This window comes from Notothenia rossii (genome assembly GCF_949606895.1).
Source record: "Notothenia rossii genome assembly, chromosome: 8".
In the NCBI taxonomy this organism is placed as follows: Eukaryota; Metazoa; Chordata; class Actinopteri; order Perciformes; family Nototheniidae; genus Notothenia; species Notothenia rossii.
In genome coordinates this window covers 63,178,198-63,201,653 of record NC_136906.1, presented here as the reverse complement: position 1 = coordinate 63,201,653, position 23,456 = coordinate 63,178,198, and the positions used below count along the sequence as shown (strand labels likewise).

Here is a 23,456-nt window from a genome sequence, read left to right as displayed (position 1 = left end):
TTCAGCCACAAGCTCATCAGTGACCACTGAAGACATGGACACAAATATCGGTTTTATATTTAGCGTAACCAGAAGCTCGACTCTGGGGAAGACAATTTCAATCTGATGATTGACATTTGGTACCGATATAATGCTGCCTAGAGGATTGGTGGTTACCTTATATTTGTCCAGTGCCCACATGTCAAAGCTTTCACTGATGCAGCGGGTTCAAATTAAATCACAATCAATCCTAATGACTTTGTTTAACAAGACTTTCCCTCCAATGGCACCATGATGTCAACATTTGTGATTTGGAGTAAAATGTCTCTAAAATAAATATATATAGATTGCCATAACATTTTTGTACACATATTCAGCTCTAGATGATTCGTAAAAACTGATGGGTCTGCTTCAGCAGACAAATTTGAACATTTAAATCAGTTGCCTCAGGCACATCGTGTCAATTTGCAGAATATTGCCAAGCTGTTAGTCTCTCCAAGAAGGACTCGCGGTCCCTCAGCGAGCTGAAGTGTGTGACAGCCCAGGAGGTGCCAACAAATCCCCAGATGATGCAGAGCTATTGCTATGTGTCCTCCGGAAAGAGGAAACTGAAATGTGCATGCATCACCACCTGTCGAAACATCAAGGATTACAGAGAAAAATGCCCTTGCATTTTGCTACTCTGGATTTATTTCCAGGCACACAACAGGAAAGCATTGGGAACATTTGATTACATTTTTGCAATCATTCAGCCATCTGTTGTAACAGAAAAGGCAGTTAGCAACAAAAATGTAGTTAAAGGAAGTCTTGTATCCCAAGAGCCTCTGCACCCTGGTAAGTGTGACTTTGATTAAACATTCAGGGGGAAAAAGGGCGATAAAAACTTGCAGGTCTATAGGGTTATAATTATCTGGGTTTTTATGATAGTGAATTCATTGCTGAAGAGACACAAGGGCAATGTTGTATCCATATTTCCTGGCAACAAGACACTTACAACATAAAAGTAAAATACTAAAGGCGACTTTAATCAGCCTATAGATCAAAAGATCAGCCTATATTTTATCAAATGTAAAGCAAAGCAAGGAAAGAACATTTTCACCCTCAAATATTTAATTTAGTGGACCTGCTAAAGGGTAACTGGATGTGACATCATCCATCTCTGCTGCCTAAAAATATTTCTTGCCTTCAGGAAGCGTTAGCATTATCATATGTGCCCTCTTTAACAAAGGAGGAAGGCAGCCTCCCATTGTTTAGTGCTTCTATATTTGCATTTGAGGAAGAATATTTGTGTGTGTGTGTGTGTGTGTGTGTGTGTGTGTGTGTGTGTGTGTGTGTGTGTGTGTGTGTGTGTGTGTGTGTGTGTGTGTGTGTGTGTGTGTGTGTGTGTGTGTGTGTGTGTGTGTGTGTGTGTGTGTGTGTGTGTGTGTGTGTGTGTGTGTGTGTTGTTCAAACAGCTGTGGAGCATATGATAATTCAGGATGACCCATCCAGACCTTTGCTTATTATTTTGTATGCTGGGGACGAAGAAAGAAAGAGAAAGGAATTAGGGGTGTGTGTGTGTGTGTGTGTGTGTGTGTGTGTGTGTGTGTGTGTGTGTGTGTGTGTGTGTGTGTGTGTGTGTGTGTGTGTGTGTGTGTGTGTGTGTGTGTGTGTGTGTGTGTGTGTGTGTGTGTGTGTGTGTGTGTGTGTGTGTGTGTGTGTGTGTGTTCATATACCTACTAGATACTGTTGCCTCTAACTGACCCCTAAGTGTAGCTCCTATGTGTGAATCCTTGCGTAGGAATCAGTCTTGGTTGAACACATAAAAACACCTTTCAGTGAAAATACAATTTATTTGAAACATTTACCAATAAATTGCTTTGGAACCAGTATATGAAATACTCTGGTAAAATTCCTTCACACCAAAGGGCTCCATCAATGTCGATGTTTCATCATTCAAAATGTGTTGCATTTAAGGTAGCACAGAGAGTGTTTGAAGTACATGGACTAATCTGGTCAAATGTATTAGGCATCATAAAAGCTCACATACTGAAAATAGAAACGGCAATGTCTTCAGATATTCAGTTCTGGACGACACACATGTTGATAACAAAATATGCTGAGACATTATTACTATGTTGCTCAGTAGCTGAATTCCTGAATTCCAAACTGCAATCATTAGCACATGGTTAATATCATCCCAGAGAAAATAAATAAATATAAAAGCAACACGTGGGGCTGTAGCAGAAAACAGTATGGCTCACATTTTAAATTCCAACCAAAGCAGAGAAGCTAATAGGCTTTCTTGCCTGCAAACTTATTAGCAGTGAATTTTTGTCCGGCTGCCCTTTCAGCAAGGACAAGATGTGCGTTTAAATGTTTTTTAGGGAAGCTACGAAACGAAGCTAGATGTGGGTTGTTGATAAAGAGCGTATATGTATTCTGTAACAGACAAGAAAATGTTACTTAAGCTCGGTTGGACTTTAATTTTAAAGCTTGACGGATTTACAGATAGCACAAGATAAATGCATTGATTTACTGATTGCTGGAATACAATGGCAGTCTGATACACTCTTTTAAACTGATATCTGTCTAAAATATAGTTTTTTCCAAAAGTAAAGAGCCAATCGCTATTCTCTTCATTAGGCTAAGTCATTTATCAAACTGGAATTCCTAAGATATGATTATTCTTTGTCATCATTTCATAGAATATCATTGAAAATAAACATTAGTTACAGCCCTGATTTATCATCATTTTGGCTGTCTTCTAGTTTATTAGTATTCACATATTAGGACTTCCTCTAATACTGAATAGGTTTGTGGATAGGTCTAAGGAAATGAACAACACATGGATAATACAATGCATATCCTGAGTGAAGTCAATACATGAAAAAAACTCAATATGCCTGTAGCACAGCCAAAGATAAAGATTGTTACTTGTAGTTTTCAGTAGCGGAGTTTTCAGTAGCGGACATTACACTTTGCTGAAGTTCACGGGGATAGGGCAGCAACATTGTGACTGCAGAACAATATTGATGTTTTAGCAACTGGTTTTGTCCGACCTATGTGGATCTCTAGCAAACAAACAATAAACACCTTTAAAACAAATACTTCACCACTATATCTATGTGTTTTGGACATTGTCACTGCAGTCAATCATGGTCTTTGTAATGTTAACACAATTACTATCAGTTGAATATGCCATCAGTCTATACAACCAAATGACGCTCTTTGTAGTTTTGTTTTCAAAGGTTTCCTACAAGCAAAGATCATTAAAACAACTTTTATGTCTCTGATTCTATCCTTTCTGATAATAAACTGCTCCTGCGAATTTTGCAGTTTGTGCCTAGATCTTTGTTATAAAAGATTCATCTTTGCATCACAGCCACCTGCTGGGAAAGAAACCAGCTCGAAGCGCTTTCAGCATGTCCTTGAATGAAAACTTGTAACACTTAACGAAAAGCATTTTCCAAAACCTGTTATAATGAAACAGCAGGGAAGTCTCAGGGTTGAGAACCTGTTGAATTACATTTTAAACTGCACTTTTATAAAGTAGAATTGTAATGTTATGTAAATCATTGTAATGATCCCTGTAGGGAGCATCTCTTTCCAGGGAAGTCACAGGTCAGGGTCAGATACAGAACAGCACCTCTAGACCTGGCACAGCAGGCATTCAGCCGAGCCCTGAACCTTTGATTTTTCAAGATGGTCCATCACCCCTTGCTTTCCAAAAAGTGTCCTTTAAACCACATTTGAGCTTATCCTTTCCCGGGTACAGCTGTTGAACTCATCAGTTTCCCCCTGACACAAGCGCACTGTACTCTCAAACAGTCTGGAGAGCCGTTTACAGAACAAGACCGGCAACCTTCAGTTCAGCCTCTTCAGAACCGAGTCTCGGAGCTGCCCCTCTTCAGCGAGCTGCTGTTAAAGTCGTCACGCTCAAAACTCAGATTATTATGCGACCTGGATATCATTAGCAGCTTGTCCCGCTTGCTGTAGTCGCGCCTCACAGCCGCATCTAACACCCGCTCGCCTTGGTCCTCCCTGTCCTCCAGCCGTGTGTAGCCTTTACTGCTTAGGCGGTTGCCCCCGTTGCTACGGCAGCTGTTGCTACGGTCGAGGCGGGGCCAGCTGGGGTGTTTCCGCTGCTCTGGGTGAACGCTGAGCATGCTCGGCCCGCGCTCCAGGTCCAGAGATTTGGAGTGGCTGCCGAGCATGTGCAAGGAGGAGTTGGAGCCAAAGTCGCTCTTTGCTGCTCCCGGGGAGAGCCAGCAGCCTGAGGTAGAGGAGGGGGCGGGGGAGAGGGAGCAAGAGGAGACGGAGGAACAGGGGGAGGAAGAGGAGGCCGAGTTACTCCGGTGTAAGCCCGGCGGTTTGGAGGCCTTAGCAACAGATGGTACAGGAACCACCAAAGACTCCATGGAGCTCAGGGGCTTCGACCTCTCTCCGTCCCTCCGCTCTCTTCCTCTCTCTTCCTCAGTGATCGCCTCCATCTCCGGTTCGTCAATTACACAGTTGTTGAGTTTTATAACCGGGAGATTAAATGCAGAGAGAGAGGAGGAGACAATGGAGCGTGCATGGTGTCCTCCTTTCTCCCCATCTCCATCCACGGACCACTGGTGGCGTACCGCATCCGAGTGAGCCCTCCCGAGCCCCGGGCCGCGGTAAGAGCGATCCTTGTAGAGCGGTGCCAACAGCCCCGCAAAGCTACATTCCAGCTTAGCCTGCCCCCCGTGTCGGTGAGACTCGTCGTCCCCTAGCAGCACCTCCTCCTCTTCGGCCGACCCGCCGGACCGATTGGAGAACGCCAGGAGGGAGTTACTGCCCAGTCGTCCTGCGTTATCAGCTCCAAACGCTCGAAGATCCCCAACTTCCCTTCCAAAGGCGCTGTTGCTGTGATGGTGTTGCTTCTGCTCTTTCTGCCTGAGGCGATGGATGTCAATGACGGTGGAGTACATGTCTCTCATGTGGATTATCTAGTGCAGAAAAGAAAATATGTCATAAGTAGAAGCAGAAAGCTTTATTTTGGGATTACCTGAGAATATGTTTAATATTTGATTAAATCATTTTATAGTTTGAATTTGTTGGTTGGAGGTCTGTGACCTTGAAATACTCTCATGTATTACCTGGAAGAGGGGAAGGTAGAAGGATAGGATTAATGGAATCAAGGAAGGGGGGAGAGAGGGCATAAGAGTAGAACAAATATGATCAGAGGAGAATTGCAGAGATAGAGGGAATGAGGTTGGCTGAAATATGATTTGCATGTGAGTTATGTAGAGATGATGACTGCACTGTGCATGCCCCTCAGTTTGTAGAGAGTGCAGGAAGAACTGAAATGAGAACACCAAATCGGGGAGAAATATTAACTTCATTTTCTATTGACTCATGTTGCTGAATTGAAACACCTGTTTGACATTGTACCTCGTAACCTGTGAAGAAACCATTTCGGAACAAATCACTGTTTTACAACAATATCAGTTCTGCGTTTATGTTTCCCAGTACTTTTGGCCTTCGGCATGTCGACCTTAAATAAATCCACTGGCAACTCTAGTATTAAATTTCTCCGGCAGTGTCAGGTAGACACTAATGCATGTCCAAGCATTTGTGTGATTTCAGTCTTACCTTAGTTTCTCTGTCTCTGTTTTCATGAAGAATGGCATTAGCACAGATGAAGATGAAAATCCCAATGCCCATTGTGAATGGCCCGAACATCTTCATCCGCTCAGAGTGACGGTGCTGTTCCAGGAACCGTGCCAGAGCACCTGCGATCTGCTTAGTGGGCGTACCTACATGCAAAGCACATTGAAGGTATGAGCTCTTACATATGAGGAATGTTGATTTATAAGCCATGGAGCAGAACAAATGAAGTACTAAGAGACACACAGATGAGCACTGACTCCTTTTAGGACAAATCAACCTTCAGAATCTAGCTTCAACTTTCAGGTCTGACAACTAAATTCAGTGGAAGATGGTTTTACACGAGCAATCCCTTTATTGGCAACAGCGGCTGGTCATTGGATTGACTTATTGTCTGAAGTCTGATTGTATAGAATTCTAATAGAAAACTGCCCTCTTTTTTACATTAACACAGTTTGCAAATAAAGTAATGTTCCCAATCAACAGTTTCAAGTCTTCCTTATAATATATATTTTGTATATATATAGTCATATATACAGTATATATAAGTCAAATCGATGATAAAGCTGGATATCCTTCAGGGCTGGTCAGGTTGCCTGGTTTGAGTGTTGTCCGTGTTTCACTATTATAACTTTATTCCTTTTAAACCTGTATAATAAATTAATGAAAGTAACATTTTAGTCTCCTGAGAAATATCTTGTTCAGCATTTGGTTGTACTTGGCTTCAACCTCTTGTGTAACTTCTGGTTTCCTAGAACCAGATGGCGATGGCCAGAATTATAAACTCAAAGCTCAAGACCGTCCTCAAACCTATGGGTGATGTCATAGTGACTAGATCTACTTCTTATGTGTAGTCTATGCTCAATGCCAATGTAACTTAACAACCCTGGTTGACTTTCATCCCATATTTCATTTACCTGGAACAATTTGACCCTTGCTGGAATTAGCCACCTCCTCATCTGTGAAGGTGATCTTGGCTGCATTTCCTTCCCCTGTTGCAGACGTTTTTGCTCCTCTTCCAGTTGCCGATCTTTCCGAAGGAATGTTTCTATGGTGCGGCCAGTAACCCAGCGTCGCCATGGCGATCCCTACAGATAATACGACCAGTCCAAGAATGAGGAAAAATCCGGAGGCAGAGTAGAGGCGTAGCCTGCCGCGTACTATGACAACATCAGTGCGTCGTTTCCGCTTTCTAATGAGACGTATGGAAAGAGAACAGAATTTGTAGTTTTTGGAGACAATATATGACATCATTACAGCCATTATACAAAACATAAGCAGAGGGAAATGAATACAATTACCTGGGGGCAGCTTCTGGGGCATTTCCTTGGCCTGGCGTTGCATGTAAGTTCCGGTTATGAGAGCGGGCGGAGTCTTGCCGTTTTAGCTTAGCCAATCCAGTTAGCACACCTGCTGCTGCCATTCTTAACCTGTAGAAACACATCGGCAGAAAACTAGTCATTTAACAAACACTAAAAAATAAATATGTGAAAGAATGGTTTTTACAACCGTTTGATATATAGACCCTCCAGAAAAACGTGGGCAAAAATCCTTTATTATGCGGGCTAAATTCCTTGATTATGCGATTAAACATGCAGGGTTTTTATGTGATTTTATGTGGTGAAATTGCGGGAAGTTGCGAAATATGCGGAAAGTTGCGAAATATGCTAAATATGCGGGGAAAAAGAATAACAATTTTTTTAAATATTGGGCTGTCTTATTTATTCTCTCTCACACACAAACTGCCACTAACGTTAAACCCCTTTTCTATTCAATTAAACACATTCAATGTTTATTTATTGTAAAAGCAATTGGGCTTTTTTAATCTCACACACACACACACACACCCCACCCCCCCACACACACACACTTCTCCGCCTCATTCCGTTTTCATTTACTCGTTCGTTATCTGACCAGCTTCAATCTTGTAGGCTACTCACTTCGTTTCTTGTAGCCCTCGAAAGGTAGACCCTCCAGAAAAACGCGATTCTGCGATCGCAGAATTTACCGCATAATCAGCAAAATGGTGCAGATTTTTAAAAGGCCGCATATTTATCAAAAGGCCGCATAATCCCCGCATTTTTCCACACAAAGTTGAGAAGAAAAAAAAGTTAACTCGTCTACTAAAGACCGGGCAAAAAGTGGGGCGAAACTATTCTGCACCCCGTGCAACTGTGTGTTGGAGCATAAGAGAAAATCGACGGGGACGACCCACTTTGATTCATTCAAACATTTGAAAATGCTTTCTGCTGCTGCGGACAAGAAAGCCATTCAACTCACGTTCACCGAGGCATCAACCTCCAAAACCCTTTCGAGGGCTACAAAAAACGAAGTGAGTAGCCTACAAGATTGAAGCTGATCAGATAACGAACGACTAAATGAAAACAGAATGAGGCGGAGAAGTGTGTGTGTGTGTGGGGGGGGGGGGTGTGAGATTAAAATAGCCCAATTCCTTTTACAATAAATAAACATTGAATGTGTTTAATTGAATAGTAAAGGGGTTTAACTTTAGTGGCAGGTTGTGTGTGAGAGAGAATAAATAAAACAGCCCAATTTAAAAAAAAATTGTTATTCTTTTCCCCCGCATATTTAGCATATTTCACAACTTTCCGCATATTTCGCAACTTCCCGCAATTTCACCGCATAAAATCACATAAAACCCCCGCATGTTTAATCGCATAATCAAGGATTTTTGCCCGCGTTTTTCTGGAGGGTCTAGAAAGGGTTTTGGAGGTTGATGCCTCGCTGAACGTGAGTTGTTTGGCTTTCTTGTCCGCAGCAGCAGAAAGTATTTTCGAATGTTTGAATGAATCAAAGTGGGTCGTCCCCGTCGATTTTCTCTTATGCTCCAACACACAGTTGCACGGGGTGCAGAATAGTTTCCCCCCACTTTTTGCCCGGTCTTTAGTAGAATTGTTCGTCGGTAAATGAGATGGATTAGATTTGTCCATCTTGGTGTTTTCTCTATCGTGTGAGCTCCACACGTTCACTCTATACAGTGTTGTTTACATTCTGTGATGCGCGAGCTGATGACGTCACGTCAAGACGAGTCAACTTTTATTTTTTTCAACTTTGTGTGGAAAAATGCGGGGATTATGCGGCCTTTTGATAAATATGCACCATTTTTCAGATTATGCGGTCAATTCTGCGATCGCAGAATCGCGTTTTTCTGGAGGGTCTAGATATAGGTAAATTATGCAGATATATTAGCATTAAATAAAAATACTATCTGCAACCATATTTAAAACCGCTCAAGGGATGCACATATGTATTTCCACACAGCCAAAGTCTCCCAGATGCTTTGAATATAGGAGGTTTAAGATACTCTATATTCAGAGTGCAGCATGTCTCACAACTGAGCAGCTTTTTGTCTTCTTTTAAACAAATAGAGCTGCAGGCTTGTCTCATACAACAGTGACTTTTGAAAAGCTGCAGATGACAGTTTATTATTTACACACCTTTTTAGGCAAAGTGTGTCAGACTTGTGTCAGCGTCTTTACGAGTTCGTGAAATTCCATTTACAGTTTTAGTAGTGTTACAGATGTATGCACACAAACATACACACACACACCAATTGCAATCTTCTGCGTCTGGTGGGATTTTTGTTATTAGCTGTCAGCCTTAAGGACAACATCGGCAGGGGTGTGTGTGTGTGTGTGTGTGTGTGTGTGTGTGTGTGTGTGTGTGTGTGTGTGTGTGTGTGTGTGTGTGTGTGTGTGTGTGTGTGTGTGTGTGTGTGTGTGTGTGTGTGTGTGTGTGTGTGTGTGTGTGTGTGTGTGTGTGTGTGTGTGTGTGTGTGTGTGCATACTGTGTGTTGTCATACAGTTACCCCTGCATGATTTTTGTTTGCTGCATACTTCCTGTGTTTATGAGAGAGAAATTAAGTAAACAGGATAAGAGGTATAATAATAGAACTCAAACAGACAGGGAGAGGAACACACTTGGCTTGTGTTTTTGTATTCTTGGACAGTTAAATGCAAATTACATTTTCTTTCTTGGCATTATTGTGGCTATTTACGTTGGTGTTGCAGTTATAAAATTGGAATTACAGTGCAGCATTCATGCCATAATATTAAAACGAATCATAGTCCCTCTGCTCACCAGCTGCTTGGATGTCTATTAATAGTTATTATTCCAGGAGTCTTCATTTGTTTTTAAATTCCTGTTAATCTGGGCTCACATGAACATTAGCATTGTCCTGTTTAGCTCTAAGAGGATTAAACCACTATATGTAATGTTGAATACCGGTGGTGGATGGCAATTTTAAAAGAATACTTCTTCAGATCTGGGTAGAATGACTTCATCGCTGCAGATTATTTGGCGGTATTTCTTTAACTTTAACATTTTGGGTAAAAAATGTAAAACTACATGTGACCACATTGATCCCCAACAGAGGTTTTACGTATCAACAAGTAAAATCACCAGTGAGCAGCAGTGAAAACTTGTAAGATTGTTTGAATCGCCACCAAGAACGTGTTAAACATATTTAGATAATTTCCACATGTTACTTAGTAAGCTAAAGACATAGTTCTATGACCATAACTCTCTTCAGTTTCCCAAATTATTGTTATAATTTCCTGAGAAATAAGAATGTCAACTCTAGGTGGAGCTACCAAAAGTTTCTTAACTCTTGCAGAACAGTAAATCCCACTCCATACTACGTTGAAGGCTTTTGCCATTGTCTATTATTATCACAGGTAGCGCACCCTAAACACTAAATAAGAGCAATCGTGGCCATTAGTGACGTATTATTTTCAATACAACTGGAATATTGTTGGTTATTATCATTCATTTTTAAGGATTGCTTCAATGTTTCTCCGGTTTTAATATTGTTTTTCTGTGTCGTGTGCATTTTTGTGTGGATAACCGCATCCATAATAGGATAAAAACCCACGACCTTCGTTTTTCAATTTTTTTAATTTCCCCCTCTTTGTCCTTGCTTCCACGTCTCTCTCTGTCCCTTTCTTTCTCCAAGAACACACTATCTGATCATCTCATCCATTCTCATCCCTCAGTGTGTGTGCTAATGCATTCTGGTTGTGACCCTGAATAATTTTCTTTACCTCCACTCCATGTCTCTCTGTTTGTATTCCTCCCCCCCCAATCTTCTGTCCCCTCAGATACATTCTAATCCGTCTCTAATTCGAAATGACCCCTATTTGGTCACTATCCTCTTTCTAATTCCCTTCCTTTTCTTTTCTTCCTCATACATCAAGGCAATAAAGATTCAGAGTGAGAAAAAGATATTCAGTAATCAAAGTAACCGTGAATCACACAAAGGACAAGACGTCCTCTACACTCTATCCTCCTTCTCACATCTTCATGTATGTCAATCTTCGCATTGGTAACACTGCTGTAGGAAAGTGCTTCACCGCAGATGGTGAATCACACAAGGACAAACACAACAAGCCTCGCTTCTCGGGTTTTTTCTGCACTCCCTCTGACTCTCTCCCGCTCTCGATTCCTCTCGCTCCTTGGTGAGCTTCAAATCCCACACAATGTATTAAGAGCAGGGGTGGAGATTTCTTCCGTTAACACACACAAAAAATGGATGGATGGGAGTACAGGGGAAGGATAGAGTAAAGGAGATAAAACAGACCAGCAGTAGAAATGGAGGGTCGACAAAGATGGAGATGAAAAGGGATGTTAAAGTACTTTTTTAGTAAGTAACTGGGTACCACACTGAGTCATGACATGAAACTGAAAGCTTGTACAAAAAGCTAAAATGGACAAAAAGTTGTAACTTCAAAGCGGACAAAGTAGAGTGAATTGAAAGGCCTGACAATAAAGGATAGTGCTTTTCCTGCCAGTGATGACAAGACAGAAGTGGAAAACAAGCCAAGTGCATCTGTCATTTTAACAAGGAAGGAGTGAAACGCTGCTGAAACAGACACAACGGCGGCCTAATGAGAAACCACTTGGGCCCCGACACAACGCTGTGGAGAGTGAGCGGTGACCACATGAAACCACACATTCATATTCAGTTACCATCCTCAACACCAAGCGTCCAATCAGTGGGGCTGTGCATGGAAACCTCTTCTTTGCATACAGAATATGCATTAGAAGAAATCCTTCAGTGTGTCTTAAGAGTGAAATTAGCCATGTATTCTGCAGCATTTTTGGTGTGAATTCACAGGCTGTGTGAATATTAATGTGTCCACCTCCTGTCACATACAACGTCTGAATTATGCACGCCATTTTCCACTTCATCGCCTTAATAATCGGTTTCCTAAATTAGTGCTTAATGAATCGTGAATTAGCCTCCTAATGATAACCCTAATACTGAAACTACTTGGCTAAATTATTCCTGCTGTTTGTCTTTGCACACTCACAGCAAGGCAAGAAAACTACAGAAACAATTTAATATACAGTACATGTCATCCCTCAGGGAGAATCTATTTTGTAACTGGAGTTATTTAAACTCGAACACATTTTTTAAATGTGCTTTTCTGAGAAGATTTTTACCTCTTTACATCGTGATGTTATCTATATCATCTATAGGACAAGGCACGTGATGTATTGTCCCTATAGCAACTATGTGTTCTGCTGCTAGATGGCACGTTTCTATAGCAACAACCAGCTGTGTGCACAGGAATGGCAGGTGTAACATAATTACAGTAAATCCTTTTAACAAAAGCATTTCTCAGGTGACCTCTGGATTATTTTTTTATTATGTCACAGCGCATAAGTTGAAATGATTTCAGTCCTCTTCCCCTGTCACTTTCAAAGAGGCATGATTGAGTGGGGTAGGAAATGAAGAGGCACCTAAGGATGCTGGATTAGAAATGGGGGTTGGGAAGTGAGATGAAATGGGAAGAGAAAGGAGGTGGTGAAAGGAAGACACCAAGGAGGAAGAGAGAGGAAGTGAGAAACGGAGAGTTTGACACAAAAGGGGCTTGCTAAAATATAAAAATAAAATTCAACTCATAATTGGCATCGAGTTTGGGTGCTAATTACATCTTGTTTATGTGATTTGAGCTGAAGAGAGAAAACGACGAAGAGTGTGGAAGAGGCACGAGAACAGGACGTGAATAATAAGATACATGTAAGTTAAGGAATGACAGCCTGAGGGGGAAGAAAAAGAGTAAAGGACATGTTTTGAACAACATGTAACAAACTCCAGAGACTTCTCTGACTCTATAAGCACGCTGAGAAAAGTTTGTCTCCAATGACTCACCTCAGTGAACTGTATGCTAACACGTCATGGAGAAAGGCATCTAACATGGACACATAGAGGAAGAAGGAAAGCTGGAAGGAGAAAGGTAAAGAGAGGAATGATCCAGGAGCACGGCTTGGGAGAGAAAATGTTCATTATGTCTATTGTCTACCATTATAGGTACACTTTGTTACTGTGTCATAAACCTCTATAGGGAGGTTTACCAAGTGCTCTAATAAATGTAAAAAAAAACACAACAACGTGCTGGTACTGTTTTGTTTTTTTACATGAGCTGTATTTGAATGGAGACTGTCACTACCCGATCTGCCGCCCTGCCCTACCTGCAGTGCGTATGTGCGAGATGGTCCGCCACTACATACAACAACCCAAGTAGGACACTTGGCGCAGTGGCTTTTGGCAAAGCACTAACAGAAGTTAGATTCATTTATCACTTATTCTGACAATGTACTTAACCCCAAATAAAAGAACCCAATAAAAAGAGTTGTTAAATAATAGTGAAGTCACGTTGTAATAACAATTACTCATCTCTCGAGTTTTCTTTTTGTGCTTTGCCAAAAGCCACTGTGTCAAGTGTCCTACTTGGGTTGCCGTATGTAGTTGTCAAATATGGCGGACCATCTCGCACATGCGCACTGCAGATAGGGCAGGGCTGCAGATCAGGTAGTGACAGAGACAACAGCCCACCTCCCCTGCTGCTGCTGTTAAGGTCACCCGCCATGATATCATGGAGCTACAGTAAGAGTCAAACAGGATGGCTTCTCTGAAGACAACACGACTACAGTATTTACCAAATTTGACAACAGAACTTTCATCAGTTTTTGCAAAGACTGCCTGAGTAAGAGCGAAAATATAGGGAACAATATCCAATCTTTGTACAACCTCCTCTTGACACTGCTTTCAACTTGAAATTCTGAAGAGACTGTCAAGCATTGTAATGCCACGGTCACACTTAAGTACTTGATTTGCATGAACACCTACGCCACTTTCGATCACAATCATTTTTAATGGAATCAGGTTGATAGAGCATTTTCATAGACTGATTTTTTGTATGAGAATACATTATGTAAAATGTCATTTATTTCCCCTGTATGCAAGTCAAAATCTTGAAACCAATGTGGACAACTTCATCTTAAGTTAAGTGAAATTAATGATAGAAAAGTACATTCTTGTATAGGATAGGATGGTGATCTAACTTTTGAAGGACACTCGTTCTATGCCTTTGTTAAAGGATTATACCGTTGTTCATGTTTAAGCCCATTAACTACAAATTGTGTACACTTTATATTACGTTAATTACTTTCACTAATGGGTGCCGGGAGGAAATGCGGTTACAATCGTCTTAGGGATATAATGGAACAGGTTCATGTGATCCCTTTTATAATGTCCATGTTGCCTTTTTGGGCCTGCCAGGTTTGAATTTGTTGTCAAATAAGCTGGCAAATGGGATGCTTTTTGGCAGCAGAGTTGAATAACTGTTATCAAAAAGTGAAATAACACATACCACCAAATACCCTGATATTGATAATGCTGCGATATTGTAGGGTTTAACATGTCAAAATATGTATGCATTCACTTTACTGTACTGTAGCCCATTCAACTAGGAAAAGACAACGCTAATGGCATGTTACAGTATCCAATATTCAGTCCTTTATCACGATACTGATATAATATCGATATACTGTATTGATCAGAATTCACCCACAGCTTAATGTAACACTAATGGAGGAGTAGTTAAAACTCAAAGTTATGAAATTACACAACTACAAAAAAAAAATCCTGTGAGGGATGGTCGCAGGAAGTTTTCATTTCACTAGATTTGCTGTTGAATTAATATAAACTCAAACCAAAAGCTGTCTAGAGACTGGCCAGTCAAATTCAAGCGTGGAATTGTAAAATGGTTACTACAAACCTAAAGTGAAACAGGAATTGTAGTAAATAATGGACCGCCACATGAAAGACTATGATCCTTCAAAGATCAGGTTTTCTGCTTCACAGTATGTGAGAGGAAAGGCGCCACAGGGAGATGTGATGTGACACAAAGCTTACCACACTTAATTTACCCTCCAGCAGGAACTGATGTGTTATGGTTGGATGTTCCCAACACATATGTAACTGTTGATCCCTAGTTGTTATTCACTGTTTGCTTTGAAATAGGCAAAGGACATAACCAGTGTGCGCCTATAAACAACTGGAAATATATGAGGAGGAACCACCATCTTGGATTGAACCCAGGAGTTTGCAGTGGTGTTTTTCAGCCTGTGCCAAGGTATTGATTTCTTATTTCAATAATTTTGTTCATCAGGCCACAACTTTTGATATTATATATTAGACACATAAAATTGTTGTGTGTTAAGTTAATTTGTTTGTGTATTTAGTGTTTAATCAAATAAAAATAAAAAGTTCTTGCTAATTTAAAGGGGCCTTATTATGCTTTTTGGGTTTCCCCTTTCCTGTAGTGTGTTATTTATCTTTGGTGCATGTAAATGGTCTGTAAGCGTTAAAATCCCAAAGTTCCATCCAAAGGGAGTTTTTTTCTACCACACACTCGCTTGAAACACCTCGATTCCTTTGTTAACTCCCGAATCATAGTGACATCACTATGTAACAATTGCTAGCGCTCTAACACATTGTATGTGATTAACCAAGGGGTGGGACATCTCTAAGCGGTTGAGCAATAATGACAGAGCCAGCTAACCAATCAGAGCCGACTTGGCTTTGGTTTCATACCAGACATTTTTGAACACTAAAGCATGGACGCAAATACAAATCTGAATCTCAAAATGTGTATAATAGGGCCCCTTTAAAGTATCATTATTGATAAAAAGAGGTTTTATAGTTAAACCTGGTATTATTGGAAACTACAGTCTACTATTTGAAACATGGAAAAAGCATATCCACAAGCTTTTTTCACTAAACCCTAAAATAAATCCGTATCTGCTGTTTTCAGTTACTCTGTTTGATTTCATTGCGTTCACATGATGGACTTCAGCTGATTTAGCAGCCACATGTAGATGCTTGCTTGATATCTACGTAACGAGTGCAAAACAGCATAGGAAAATGTGGAAGTTGTCAGCTCACACACACTCACACACTCAAACCCACAGTTCTGATTGGCTAATCAGACCAAAGTGAAAACACCTGTGGCCTTTTGTGATATATCATGATAAAATGTTTTTTTTTCTACTCTCTTTTTCTGCTTTGACATTGCAGCTAACATATTATACAGTGTATACAATGTATAAGTATACAATGTTCACCATCTTGTTTTGTAGCGTCACAATATCGTCTAGAGTTAAAAATTAATATCTTTATGCTTTGTTTTGGCTGAGCAATATCAGACCTCTGCCTGAGCCTGATACAGTTCACTCACTGAAGCCTGTTTTTGGGATTGAAAAAATGTTTAATCTCCATTTTACTTGATCTCCAAATCACACAGGAAACAAGAAAAAGGAAAATTATGTCTCAGAGGAGAGAGTAAAAGATTAACAGATAGCGTGTGTTGGTGCATTACTTCACTCCTACAGACTCACATGGTCAACAGTGAGTCATCTGTCTGGAGAATATTTCACTTTGGGTTTTCTCGCTGACCTTTAAGCGACACATTTTCTGAAGCAAGCACTCAAGTGTCAAACCCTGCACCCTCTTCACCATCTTGTTTGTTTTTTATTTCCTCATTATTTCTGATGATACATAGTGTTTTGGTTATTTCAAATCTCGCATCCTTCACACTGAATCAGTGGCATTGCCTCCTCTGATGAATCCAGCTCTACTCAATTCAATTAAGTTTTGAATTGAATCAACAGATGCTATTGCCAGGCTTGTGTGTGTGTGTGTGTGTGTGTGTGTGTGTGTGTGTGTGTGTGTGTGTGTGTGTGTGTGTGTGTGTGTGTGTGTGTGTGTGTGTGTGTGTGTGTGTGTGTGTGTGTGTGTGTGTGTGTGTGTGTGTGTGTGTGTGTGTGTGTGTGTGTGTGTGTGTGTGTGTGTGTGTGTGTGTGTGTGTGTGTGCGTGCACTGGAATTATCCCCTGTTGATTCTAGCCAAATGACTCACTGTTTCCCTTCACATTCCCAGTTTTAAGTCAGTGACCCACACTAATCCTGAGGTGCGAGTCTCTGGGACTTTTTGTGGGGGAGGCCCACTCTCCGAAGATTACAAAATAATTCCAAGAATTGCGCTGTTCTTCCATCAGAGTATTCTCGGCGGAAATGTTTTAAGTTAGATAAACCACAAAAATATTTCTCAGATGGGGGTCTCATAGATGAACTCTTATTATCAGGGATTTTTCATTTCATAGGTAACAAATATGACTACAATCTTTTTACCACTGACCAAAACAAGACGGCTCATTCATAGCATTGTTGACAAGAAAAGAAAAGAATAAATATTGTATAAAATGTTTATATTTTGTGATTTGAAGCAGTAAAGACATTTTATTTTATTCAGCAGTTCGGGGCTACAGCAGAGTCAGGAGAACTAGGGGTAACTTACATAAGTTAATAATAATAACAATGACAGCAAAAGGGCTATTGTGATATTTTGGCTAGAATAGATTGACTGAAGTGTTTTAAACTAAGTAAGACTAAACTCCAATACTAAAGATTAAACTAAAATGTCCAAACATGTTAAAGTTTGCCAAATATGATAACATGTAATAAGGATTTTTCCCACAGGAATTGGACTAGCTACAAAAAACAGCTGAGAAAAATATCCCTACTATCAGGTGGTGTTTGGCACATTTCTGAGTCTTTGGGGTGACAAATTAAAGGAGCCCTCCTGGGGGGTATTCAAACAGGATTATCCACTTGCTTGATATATGTGACGGTGGATTAGCTGTTATGTCGCCTGACTTCTTAATGTTTCTCAAATTAAACCAGTATTTCTGCGTGAAGTGTTTGGCAGAGATAGATGCCTCCCAAAGAGCCTTTTGGCTCAGTAAGTCACCCCTCGTTCCTCAAAAAACTCTCAGGAGACCGTTACTCCTAATTCACCCACATATAAATCACACTGAGGAGAATAAAAGCAGAGCCTCCCTCCAGTCTGTCTTATCTCTTTGTTACTTGTTTGATGTTTGACTCTTCCACTCTGCAGCACGCTGTATGTGACACCTATGTTTACTACGATCACCTTAAATCTGAGCATACCTACAAGCAGGATTTTGTGACACCACGCCAAACATGTTTCAATCAGAAGTGTACACTGTGATGGGGAAACACTAAAAAGGTACTTGTAAAATGTACCACAGTAATGTAAGAGTTCCCATCAGTTTCTAGATGTGTTGGTGACGGAAAAAGACAAAGTAATTTCACAATTGTTTAAACTCTTTTCATGGGAAAAACATGAAACACAAAGTCATCCTCTAACCAGAGAGAAAAGTCTTAAAAAAGTGTGGAGGGTGCAGCAAAATATACTTTTTAAACTTTAAAGATGACCTTTAAACTATCTTTAAGGACAGAAATATTGGTATCTCAGCATTTTGGGCTACTTTGAAGTTAAATAGTTTTTTTTTTTTTAAATCATCTCAACCTTGCTTCAATTAATTAAAGCCCACAATAAAAATCCTCACACGAGCTTTTAATATGCTGAACTATTTTAGATGCAATTAAAGCTTTAAACATCAACAACTACAGACAGATACTATCTGATGTTGAACTTCCTCATTCATCAAATATTTAACAACATTTCATTAAATATGGATGGAAATACAAAGATGGAGTGTAGGGCTGTCAGTGTGGAGTGTTTGATAGTTTTGGAAGTCGAACTCAGTTCAGTTCTTACCTTTGCTAACAGCTGAGTGTGTCACTGTGCCATTAGGCACGGAGGGGGGATTAGGCTGGAACCTGAGGGGAGGACAAAGCCATCTTCCACTTTGAAAGCTACTTCCACTGAAATGCCATGCCGGAGAAAAATCAGTCCAATTCGGTTTGGGAGCTTTCAAAGAGTCTACGCTGTTGACGCGGAGAAAACGTGTGCTCAACGAGTAGCCTACGCTCCTTATTACGACTCGAGGGAAAAAAACATTCCCCCGATTTTAAAGTCGTGAAAGCTCATTTTTGAATTCCCATAGAGAAAAAATATCCAATATTTAATTTTGGCGAAATGAATCCAAAAGCTGCTGATGTGAAGTCCTTTTTTGGCTTTTACGCGTAAAACTCGTGCTTTCCCGATATTCGCGTCCAAAAACGAGTATAAAGAGAGGGAAAGAGATCGACTATTTTCAGAAAATCTCAGCTGCAAGTTGTTGCGTTTGAAGAAAATAGTTGAGTAGAAGAAACTGGAGTGTTTTTATTCCTCTGAGCCGGAGAGAGAGAGAGACGCGGCAGCTTCATCCAATTCCTTTAAAGCGCGCTGCTCGAGGGAATGTGAGAGGCTTTCACTGAGACGCGTGTAAAAGAGAGAGAGGGGGGAGAAAGAGAGCGAGCGAGGGAGAGACGAGGTTGGCTGGTTTTTGCGTACTGTGAATGCGTGTGTGTATTTTATGGAGGGAAACAAGGCACTGTGCCACGCGTTTCTTGCATGTGCAGGGCGCAGACGATAAGGGGAGGACTGGTTTAAGGAAACACAGAAGAGGTGGTGCTCAGCAGGGAGGGGAAAGGACCAGCTTGTGATGTTATATGCATGTACTGTATGTGGGAGCAGTAGTACAGAATCAGTATGCAAAGCTCACGAAAACAGAGGAATTTCCTGCAGCTATAATTTAAAGAAAATGTGTTTTGAGTGTCTGACAACTGAGAGTGTGTTCATGCGAGATATGAAATGCCCAGAGGTTAGACATTATCAACACACACAGAGCGGGAGGCTTTTGTTCAACATTTTTAAGCTGTTCTGTCTCGTCTCTGAAACACAAGAGAGAGAGGGGGGCGTGCAAAAATGTTGCAGATGTTGGCATGCGTGTCATTTCCTGTATTTACATGCTGGAGCTGATTCAATGAAAATATACTAGCTGGGGAGAGGTGAGGGGAATGTAAGACAGCACATTTTGGGCACATTATAAAGTGTGGTTGAGAGAGAAAGAAATGCAGACTCACACACACACACACACACACACACACACACACACACACACACACACACACACACACACACACACACACACACACACAGAAAGACCATTATTTGTTCAGATGGCAGAGATTACGTTTGCCAGAAATACATTTTAGAAACCCAGAGGGCAGAGTGGTACAGCTGCACACATTTGTTCACAATCATCATGGTGTTGGTCCTCGGGTGTCATTCTCGACGTTAAACCGCAAGACGTATGACCCGAACTCTAACCTTTACTCTAATTATAACAACCTGTCTCACACACTAAACACACACACTAAAAATACACCTATTGGGCTCCTCAAGCATTCTTCTTTTGCTTCTTTTGGATATAAACATACTCCAAAACTAAAACTAAATTGATTCAGGGTTGGAGTCCCCGGTGCAGAAGTCAGTCAGGAGTTACTGTATTTACATTCCATCATAGATCGAAATGAAAACACTGTTTCTGTCGATGGGCAGCGATAAACAACAGGAGCACGAGGGGGGCAGTAATGTAGAGAGAGTGTGGTAGAATAAGGAGAGGAAAAACAACGCGCCCTACTTTGTTGACTACAGTATGCCATTTGTTGTTTACAGGCCTTTTTGGGCTTATGGGATTTACAGAGTTTACTTTTTGAGTTGGCCCATACTTATTGTAGCTCGATAATTAAAGGAACATTTTATTCTTTGGAAAGTTAAGGAGGACAGGGGATGGGGATTAGACCAGGCAAAGGGAGGATGTAGGAATCTGATTTTTGAACATTTATATAATTGTAATGAGAATATTTCAATGGATCAAAGTATGATTGACAGTGAGTGAGGCTTGTGAAAGCCAACAGAAACATGTAATGGCTACTTGTAAGAAGGTGGGACAAATAGAGAATTGGATTGGCTCCGCAAAACGCTCTATTTTTCATCATCCCTCATTCATCATTTGTTCTTAAAATTGTCAGACAAAAGCTGTGTTTATTTGTACATGTCCATCACATAACCTCAAAACTCAAGGGGATGTCTTTATCATAAATGACTTGTTATGCCACCCCCATGTTTTTAGGTACATCCGTCCCATTCTCGTGAAAGAGATATCTTATGATTGTTTTAAAGGATTGAATTTGGTTCTCTTGGAATCAAGTATTTTAGGGGTGAAAGGTCAAGGTCAATGTGACCTCACAAAACGTTGCAGTTTTGTGCCATCTCAATAATTTATTTGCTTATAAGGACACTTAGATACAATCTCTAATTGAATAAATAACTAAGTTTTGACTACATGGCATACAGCAAGGAGGCAAACATGTTTGTCTTTTTTAAAATTATTTATTTCCTTTCTTTCGTTCTGTCTTTCGTTTTCTTTCTCCAAGTTGTCAAGCAAACCAGCCTCCCTTTCCTCCTAGTGAACGCTGAGTATTATGATGCGTCAAACTGTGCGTTTGTGTGACGTCAATATTTGTTCCCTGCACACACACACAGGCTGACTGATGGATTGGAGCCTCTCCATTCTTAGACGCACATGTCGACATGTAGATCAATGAGCCTCAGTGTTCCCATGAGCATAATGTGTGTCCAATTGATTTTCAAAGTAGTTCAAAAACAGATCAGGAGAAGAGCATGCAAACATTGTGTTGGTTTCCCTGCTGCTGTGGATACGACACATACTGTTTAAACTCACTCATGGGGTGTAAACACTCCCTCTAGCCCAGGAGCATGCTGTTAAAATGTCTCTGGTAGTGCCATTTTCCATAACTCCTCATGCTTGATATATATCTAAATGTTTCATTCGCTGTATAAAAACACGCTACCAGAGTAACAGTTTGTTTTATCGTCACTGTGCTCCTTTAAAAAAAGGCCTGTTTGAGGTTTCGTATGGGTTTAATAATTCACAGGTGCCTTGAAATCCTTCTACATTGCCTTTAAATGTCCCACTGTTCTGTATCTAACCACTTCCCTCTGTATTGGGCTGGGGAAAGGCTTTAAGGATTTAGGTGCGTTTTAAACTATCACATTTTTGGATCACTGATCTGAACTTCACATTTAAAGGCAAACATCCTCTGAAATGTTAGTAATTTTGGGGAAACTGTTCTTTATCCTTATTTAAATTAAAAAAATTGGGGGTTTCCGTTTCCTGTAAATTGTTATATAGGTTTTTGTGCATCATCTCTAAGCGGTTGACCAATCACAACAGAGCCGGCCAGCAAACCAATCAGAGCAGACCGGGCTCTGGTTTCAGACAGAGGGTGAAAGACAGGCAGAAAAGTAAAGAGCTTTTTGAACATTAAATCATAAAAAACAGTCACAGTAGAGGCAAAAAATACAAATATGAACCTGAAAATGAGCATGTGTCCCCTTTTATGAGAACACATTTTAAACAATTCCTTTGATCCCAGCTGATGAAGCTGATTTGTGATGAATGTCTTCATCACAGCACTTCCACAAAGCAAGGAACAACACTGTAGAGCTAAACAAATGCAACACATTGCAGGATAATTAAAGACTTTTAATCAAAAACACAAATGAATCATACATGCAATTATATCAGTCCTATTTTTGAGTCAGAACAAATCTATTAATATAAAAAAACAAAGCCTTACAGTAATAAAGTGTACCACACACACACACACACACACACACACACAGGGATGAATAGGTATGACGCCTACCTTGCTTTGCATGCGCCCCCCTCCCAACCCCCTCTGCTCTCTATCACTATGGTTACAATGATGCAGGTTACCCTGGCAGCCAAGTCAACCCCATTCTTACACAAAGGCCCATGTGCATGTGCTTTACCACAAACACACAGACTTACGCAGGCGGTGACGCTGAAGAGTTGAATGAAGAGTTTTCTTCTCGGGTTATTTCTGAGGATGTTGAACTGTCGTCATTTCTGCATTACTCTCTCCATCGCCACAGCCAGTGGTCCTTTCTCCCTTTTGTCTCTGTTATCTGTATTCTAATGATGATCTGTAGTGTGTGTTCAAATGAAAACGTTTTTTAAAATGTAGGTTTTACCAAAGTATACAGTATTTATTCTATTGTTGCTGTTTGTCTTTATATTAAATATCTTTTAATATCTTCCTTTTCCTGCAACTTATTTGCACCATTCGGTTTTTGTTGCACTTTTTTTGTCTTTCTCTTTTTATGTTACACATACAGTATTGTGTGTTGCATTGTTGCAAGATCTTAAGATTTAATTACCAACAACTGTAGCTTTTTATGCATATGATAAATACATCTTTTGAATATATTTTAATAACAAGGAAGTATCTTGTTTGTATCTGCTAATGCTGTGCTTTAATCATTGCTTGTTCTGGTGTTTCCTCTTCATTGGTGGATAAAGTTCTCCCTGTGCATTTGAGGCTATGCTGCCATCTAGTGTTGATACTAAGAACTACCAGACTACACTCATTTCGTCTCTAGATGGTTTTTTTTTGCAGATCTTTCCAAAGCTGGACATCCAGGACGAATCACATGTAAACATTGGTGAAGAAAAAGTATTTGAAATAAAAAGATAACGTCATGTTGTAGGCGTATGTTGTCAGTGTTGCTATCTCGAGCTCAGTCAGTTGATTTCAATGGGAAAAATGTACTCGTGCTGTGGTTGCAACTAACAATTATCAACATTATCAATACTTGTTTTGATTGGAAGGTGATGGAAAATAGAAATTTC

The 23,456-nt window shown here is 40.4% G+C and overlaps 2 protein-coding genes across 11 annotated transcripts in view; one reads left to right on the top strand and one right to left on the bottom strand.

The window, feature by feature from the left end:
* tmem244 (transmembrane protein 244) overlaps positions 1-23,456 on the top strand; it is a 73,783-nt gene that overhangs the window by 45,150 nt on the left and 5,177 nt on the right. For 4 of the 9 annotated variants that reach the window (XM_079644702.1, XM_079644699.1, XM_079644698.1 and 1 more), the window contains one exon: positions 5,611-5,766. The exons of 2 other annotated variants lie outside the window; for them this stretch is intronic. The gene's annotated coding sequence lies outside the window, so the exon portion shown is untranslated. Of the gene's footprint in view, positions 1-4,765; positions 4,906-5,610; positions 5,767-13,405; positions 15,039-23,456 lie in introns of those variants that run through there. 3 more of the 9 variants (XM_079644701.1, XM_079644700.1, XM_079644705.1) reach the window with 3 other exon arrangements.
* tmem200a (transmembrane protein 200A) lies at positions 2,918-23,269 on the bottom strand. 2 transcript variants are annotated; one of them, XM_079644697.1, is made up of 5 exons: positions 18,548-23,269; positions 6,897-7,025; positions 6,513-6,787; positions 5,581-5,744; positions 2,918-4,934 (listed from the first exon to the last, which is right to left on the bottom strand). In XM_079644697.1, exons 2-5 carry the CDS (start codon positions 7,016-7,018, stop codon positions 3,840-3,842), a joined length of 1,656 nt encoding a protein of 551 aa, XP_079500823.1. In that variant the 5' UTR covers positions 7,019-7,025; positions 18,548-23,269; the 3' UTR covers positions 2,918-3,839. The 2 variants fall into 2 exon arrangements, with proteins under 2 accessions (XP_079500823.1, XP_079500822.1); XM_079644696.1 differs by lacking the exon at positions 18,548-23,269 and having other exon boundaries at positions 6,897-7,653.